The sequence below is a fragment of the Lactuca serriola genome, chromosome 6 (assembly GCF_051521515.1).
Source record: "Lactuca serriola cultivar US96UC23 chromosome 6, Lser_US96UC23_V15, whole genome shotgun sequence".
Taxonomy (NCBI): domain Eukaryota; kingdom Viridiplantae; phylum Streptophyta; class Magnoliopsida; order Asterales; family Asteraceae; genus Lactuca; species Lactuca serriola.
The window spans coordinates 60,126,412-60,133,695 of NC_136413.1; the positions used below are offsets into that span (position 1 = coordinate 60,126,412).

Sequence of the window (7,284 nt, forward strand, 5' to 3'; positions counted from 1 at the left end):
AAAAGAAATTGTTTAAAACTGGATTATTATTGGTAAACCTGCTAAAAATGTCGAATCGAAAAAATAGAAAAATACAATGTTTTGTTTAGAACAAAAAAAAAGAGATTTAATCCGGAAAAAACTCAAAATATAAAGTCTTTTATAATCTTAACTAGTAAAACATACTAAAATTTGTCTCGTTTAAATATTCGTTTTTGCAAAACAACATGCATAATAATTTATAGTTATTCGTAATTTTATTGTAACTTAGGCCTTGCTATAGTTAGTGAAATTTTAAAAATACAATGCTTATGTATTTCTCATTGTGCGTGCATTCTATCTCGCAATCCGCGCCATGCAGACTTAAAACTATCGTTTAAAACAATTTGCAAAAGAAAATCCAATACCTTACTATAAATACAATTCCACACTTTTCCAATGGTTTTTATTTGGGTAAATACCGATGTGATAGAGTACTACAATTCAAGTAATACCACATTTTTTCGATGTTCATCTTAACATTTGGTAAGAGTTACTCATGTTACCTTTATCAAAACAAACCAAAAGTGATCATAGATTCAAAACACCAAGAATAATTACATAATACATATGATCTTGACTTTAAAAACAACATTCAAACTACAATACAACAGGGCATAAAACTACCCTTAAAAACCATCCAATCCCATTAAAAAATCGTTCTTTTCAATCTATACATCGCTCCATATCTTCTTTTGATTATTTAGATAACAAAAATGCTTTTGGAAGTCCAAAACCGCCTGAACAAGATGCCGGAAACCAATCTCCGGCCACAAAACAGGCGGCGAATACAACAAACAATTACCACTTTGCCACAATAGAAAATTACTCAAACGGCTCTCACCAGACGTACGTATTATAATATCAGGGTCAGGTGTCACTCCCATGTACATATGTCTCTCAATATCTGTCACATCAATCATACTCTTTTCACCTTTTTTATCCCGTTTTTCTTCACAAGATTCTAGAACAGCATGGAAGATTTCATCGGTTGAAGTATAAGCAATACAAATTAACAAAACCGCCCTCGAGTTTTTAGCAGTTGCCTCCATTGCCCTTTCGGCTGCTAACCTCACGGGTTTGCTTAAGAGTTTAAGGTTACCAATGAAGTAAACCCTAACACCATATTGGTTAACTATGCTCTCTTCATTTATCAACCCTTTGATCTTTTCCTCCATTAAGTCCATTAAAGATTGGACTTCATCAGGGCTTCGTTTGAAGTTTTCTATGCTAAATGCGTAAATGGTAACGTATTTTACTCCCAATTCATAGCAGTATTTAAGCATTGACATTAAGCTTCTAAACCCTAATCTATGTCCTGCACCTTGGATTAAATTATGCTGCTTTGAGTATCTTCTGTTTCCATCCATTATGAAGGCAATATGATTTGGGATTACAGATATAGAAAGGATGCTGAAAATGCATCTTCTTGCAAAAGTACCTAAACCCTCGTAGATTTGTGTTCTTTTTTTAACATCCATAACAAGTTTCCAAGAATTCTGAAATCCCTATTGTCTGTTAGACCTGTTAGAGAAGATTAAATGCTTAGTTAGCCCAACTCATAGGGGAAACACAAACTACACAACAATAAATAAAGAATGAAGTTGTAGAACTAAACATATTTATAGTTGGCATTCAAGTTCTTTTGTAAGTTGTACCTTAATTTATATAATTGAAAGTAACTCTAGTATTGCCTCTTTTGACACATTAGCAGCTAATTGAGGTAATTCATAAAAAAATATTCCAGTAGAAGTGATCAAGAAATTGAATAGGAAAATCATATTTAGATTTCGTGATGGGTAATTGATACTACCGAAACAAACAAGATAAAGTTCAAATTTTGGATTTGTACTTGATTGCAAGTTGCAAGACAGCCAACAAAAATTAAACACAATTACACAAAAACATTAGCGGTTATAATTTCAATAGAAGCGATCAAGAAATAAAGCAAATTTCTTGATTGGTCCTACGATAAGGAAATAAATACAACTCACAATTTGATTTGGACCAAACCGAAAAACTGATAATTGTCCTTGCAACTGAGCATTGAGAATTAACAGTTTCACAAATTAAATCGAACTAAGATCGGTACAAATACATCTAAAACATAATTAGTGAGTACGATTCTTACCGGCATGAAATCAATTGTCGATTTATAGTAATATACAAGCAAAAAAAATACAAACAAACACTTTAATAACGTACGAGAGGCTAAACTAACCACCAAAACGTATCTCTGAAGGGAGATCATCAAAAATGATAAGAGGTTTTTACTGGAACTAGATGAAGAATACAGTAGAGGGAGGTTGCGTAGACGTCGAATCTCGGTGGTGACGACAACAACAACATCTACGTAACCTCCCTCTACCGTATTCTTCGTCTAGTTCCAGTAAAAACGTCTATCATTTTTGATGATCTCCTTCAGAACACGTTTTGGTGGTTAGTTTAGCCTCTCATGCTGGTAAGAATCGTACTCACTAATTATGTTTTAGACTTTTAGATATATTTGTACTGATCTTAATTCGATTTAATTTGTGAAACTGTTAATTCTAAATGCTAAATTGCAAGGACAATTATCAGTTTTTCGATTTGATCCAAATCAAAATGCGAATTTTATTTGTTTCCTTATCGTAGGACTAATCAAGCAATTACAAAATCTGCTTTATTTCTTGATCATTTCTATTGAGACTATAGCCTCTAATGTTTTTGTGTAGTTGTGTATAATTTTTGTTGGCTGTGTTGCAACTTGCAATCAAAGCACAAATCCAAAATTTGATTTTTATCTTGTTTGTTTCAATAGTATCAATTACCCATCACAAAATCTAAATATGATTTTACTGTTCAATTTCTTGATCACTTCTACTGAAATATTTTTTTACGAATTACCTCTTGATCACTTTTTATGAATTACCTCTTGATCACTTCTACTGGAATATTTTTTTATGAATTATCTCGATTAGCTGCTAATTTGTCAAGAATAAAAGACCCCATTCACTTTAATGGAGAATCAAGAATTGTTTCGGGTCTCTTACCTTATCCTCCAATCTATGAAAGAAGGGTAAAAGAAAAAAGAAATGATATTTGGGTACAAATTTTGTTTAGTTCAGATTTCAGAAAAATCAAACGAAATCTCAAATTTCATCATCTTTTAGATTCGAATTCATAAAACTCAGTTGGTCAACAAATGATCGAACAAAACCCTAGTTCTATTGCGTTCAAATTAAGATCCGTTTAGATCCGGGAAATGGAGGAAATTTTGTAATCTGGAAGAATATTCAAATACTTAAAACCCGATTCTTCAACAGATACATGTAATAAAACCCTAGTTTCGTCAAAATACTAGGCGTCATGAATGAAATTTGAATTCTACGCTTAGATGGAGTGCATAACGAAACCATAGAAAGACCTCTAAATCAAGTTCCATTTAATGGAAAAAGTACGATTCATTAAAAAATACTTCCAGAAAAACCCAAGAACCAAGAAAACAAAATTTTCGCCGTTCGATTGACAAAAGATAGTAAGTGGTCATCGATCCTCCAACAGAAACAAAGACCTAACAGATCGCTTGAATAAATTACCAAACCCTAAGCATTAATTCCAATAACAAGAGGGGAAAAACACAAAAGATAATGAAATTAAGAAAGACATGATCAAATACGCACATACCTGTAACGAACCGTATGGAAGAAAATACGAAGCTGGATCGAAGTCCTTTGCCTTTATAAAACTTTAATGGAAGGAGCTTATTTGTGGGTCTCTAAAACCTTCATGGAAGGAGGTTTGCTTTATTTAGTCAAACATTCATACAAATCCACCACAAAAATTCATAAACCAAAACATAATTTTGACAGTAAAAACAGGAGGAACAGATTTGAAAGCATTATATCATAAATCATAAATCAACATATAAATATATATTCAGATCCGACACCAAGAAATATATACTTTTTTTCTTGTTTTGAAAGCATTAATTTAGAGGGTGTTTGGTTTAGCTTTTGTGGGGCAAAAGTCCACTTTTTGGAAAAGTTATTTTTTAAAATGTGTTTGGATTAGCTTTTGAAGAGAAAAGTCAAAAGTTAAAGTGTTTGGTTTAACTTTTATATGTAAAATGACAAAAAAGGACATGTTTACATATTTCATCAGCTTCATATTTCATCAATTTCATTAACTGTTAATTCATTTTTCAACAAGTTCACAAATATAATCCATTAACTGTTAATTCATTTTTCAAGGAAAATTTCATGACAGTCGCATATCGCATTCAAATCACATCTAATTACATAAAGAAACTAAATAATCAGAAGGTTCGATCAGAAAAGGGAAGACTTAAAAAGATGGTGCAAGAATTGAACACCGATTTCATATCAAGAAACCGAATTCTAAGAATCTTTTCATCAAACAGATGGTGCACCACCAAGGACAGTCATATATTCAAACACCAGTTTGATAACTAGAAATCAAATTCTGAGTCTTTTAATCAAAAGATGATGCGCCACCAAGAACAGACATGCATCCAAAATTAAAAAGTCAGCAACAAAAAGAATCACAATAAAGATAATAAAAGCAAACCAATCAAACATTTCATCTCCTAATTCAGTAGCAGCAACGCTGAAGACTTCTCGATGACCAGGATGACTTCCACAGAAAACACAAATCAATTTCACAGCAAATCAATTTCACAGCATATCAATTATTTCACAGCACATCATTTTCACAGCAAATCAATTACATAATATCAATTTCAGAAATCGGAAATCAAATGGAAATCGGAAATCGGAAATCAAATGTAACATCATAGATCGGAAATCAAATGGAAATCGGAAATAGACAGGAAGAGATTGCAAATCTGAGATCGGAAATCACATCTGAGATCGGAAATCAAATTGAAAAGAAACAAACCTGATCGCTCGCGGGGTTGCAGTTCGCGCGGTGTCGCCGGTCGCCGGTGTTTGTTGCAGGTCAAGATGCGGTCGAGATGCCAGAGGAGTGCGTGAGCGGAGAGAACAAGAAGAAACTGTGATACGTGAATGAATGGTAAGGGTATATTGGTAATTTCAAATTTTTAGCTACTGAAAAGTTAGAAAAAGTTAGGTATACGTGACTTTTCAAAAAGTCTCAAAATACTCTATGGAAAAAATCATTTATAAAAGTCATTTTTATCTTACCAAACATCTTTTTAGACTTTTTCCAATAGATAAAGCAAAAGTCATTTTAAAAGTCAAGCCAAACACCCTCTTAGTGGATCCTTAGGAAATAGGTATGCAGTTTATTTTTTAATGTAAAAGAAGTATACTTCATAAAGCAGAGAACAATCTCATCTTATACAATACTATACAGTACACTCGTTTGCACAATTGACAAATCAAATTGCTACTTTTTTTTTTCTTTTGCAAATAATAGCTAAAACTTCAAATCAAATAACCAAACATATCAATTTATAACAGTAAATTACACCAAAATCATTCACTGTTTCTTAATCTAAAAGAAGACATCAACGGATTTAATATACAAACATATGATTTGAAGTTCAAATACTTGGATTAAGTTAAAAAAAAAACAAATCAATCTGCTTAATATTGCAACATACAGTGGAATCGTAGCCTTGCTTCTCCACAATTCATATACTTGGATTATGTTTGTACTGAAATCGAAATCAGAAAAAAAAAAGCAAAAAAAAAACCCTAACCTGTTGAGTGGCGGTCGACTGGCAGCAGAAAAGACGAGCGTCGAGCGGCAGCGGCGAGCGACGGCGGCGATAGGTGTGTGGCAACAAGCGACTACCGATTGGTTCTTCCGTTCTTGGCCGATGGAGACTGTAGAGCGAACTCGTGAGGGTGTGGCTGGCCGACTTTTTTTTTTTTTTTGTTGTTTAGATCAGTTAGAAGCGGTGATAAGAGGTAAACCCAATGCCCCGTTTGGGGGGAGGATGGGAAGAGGTTTTTGAGCCGAACCTTTTAAAAAACAAACTGTTTAAAAGTGCTGTGCGCGTGTGTTGTGCCGTGCAGCACTAAGAGGTTAAAATAGTTTTTTTTTTATTTTTTTTTATTTTTTTTATTTTTTATTTTTTAAAACAAACACAACCTATGCAGTAGCTAATAGGTTTAAGAGAGAAGTAGAGAAATTATAACGAGAAGGATCAGTTCTTCAGTCGATTAAAGATTCTGATCCTCGATCTGGACAACGTGTTTTTCTAGATGACGATCGGCTTCTCAAGAAGATGCTTGCACACACAAGATGACGCCTCCAAATGCCTTTGAATTGAACCAGGGTGTTTGGGAAATCTTTTAATTTTAAAATAGCTAAAAGTTAAAAAAAATAAAATAAAAAAATGTTTGGCATCTTTGCAAATAACTAAAAGTTAAAAAAGAAGTTTGGACATTTCAAAAAGTTTTTTTAAAATAATATTTTAGCAAGAACAAAAATAAGTTTTTATAAAGTCATGAATTTGTGATTTTTTATAACTTTTGAGTTTTAGCTTTTGAAAAGTTAATAGATGAAACAAACATATTTTAAAACTATTTTTTTGTAAAAAGCCAAAAAATCAAAAATAACTTTTATCAAAAAGAACCTTTTAGCATGAAAAGCAATCCCAAATGCTCCCTAAGCTTTGGGACAACCTGTATATGCAGAGTTAATTATTGAATGCAAATACAATCACCCATCAATTTTTTTAGAATTATGTATAAGTTTATAGCATGGTTGTCAAATCGCGATCCTGATCGTAGGATCGTACGATCCTACGATCCTAGGTATGAAAAACAATCTGAATCGTGAATATATCGTATTTAGGATAGGATCGCAGATAGGATCGTAAGATCGAAATCCGATCTGATCCTACCTTCCTTTTTTTTGCAAATGAAAATTATTTTTACCACTTTATGTCTTTTACCCTTTACCAATTTACCATTTATCATTTTGTATTATGATTTATGACTAATATTTTGAAGTTTTTATAAATTTTGAACGAAAAATGAAATGTTTGAAATATTTTTCATATTTAAAAATTATAAATTAAAATTATATTTTATTTTGTGGGATCTTAACATCCCGATCCCGATCTTGCAAACACAAAACTGATCATATGTACGATCCCGATTTTGACAACCTTGGTTTATAGTTTAAAAAATCATATCATACTATATTACAAAAGAATCATTTTTTTCATCGTATTAATATAAACCTCTCAATTCTTTATATTTCCCTTTAATATACTTAAATTAATAACTTAAATATGTTTTTAGTTGTAAACATTATCATCTATGGAAG

At 32.1% G+C, this 7,284-nt stretch overlaps 1 protein-coding gene across 3 annotated transcripts; it reads right to left on the minus strand.

Moving 5' to 3' along the window:
- Window positions 1-525: 525 nt before the first annotated feature.
- Window positions 526-5,070, minus strand: LOC145058646 (dehydrodolichyl diphosphate synthase CPT3-like). 3 transcript variants are annotated; one of them, XM_079006536.1, is made up of 3 exons: window positions 4,918-5,070; window positions 3,685-3,782; window positions 526-1,542 (listed from the first exon to the last, which is right to left on the minus strand). In XM_079006536.1, exon 3 carries the CDS (start codon window positions 1,497-1,499, stop codon window positions 690-692), a length of 810 nt encoding a protein of 269 aa, XP_078862662.1. In that variant the 5' UTR covers window positions 1,500-1,542; window positions 3,685-3,782; window positions 4,918-5,070; the 3' UTR covers window positions 526-689. The 3 variants fall into 3 exon arrangements, with proteins under 3 accessions (XP_078862662.1, XP_078862663.1, XP_078862661.1); XM_079006537.1 differs by having other exon boundaries at window positions 3,685-4,653; window positions 4,918-5,048; XM_079006535.1 differs by having other exon boundaries at window positions 3,685-5,042.
- Window positions 5,071-7,284: the final 2,214 nt, after the last annotated feature.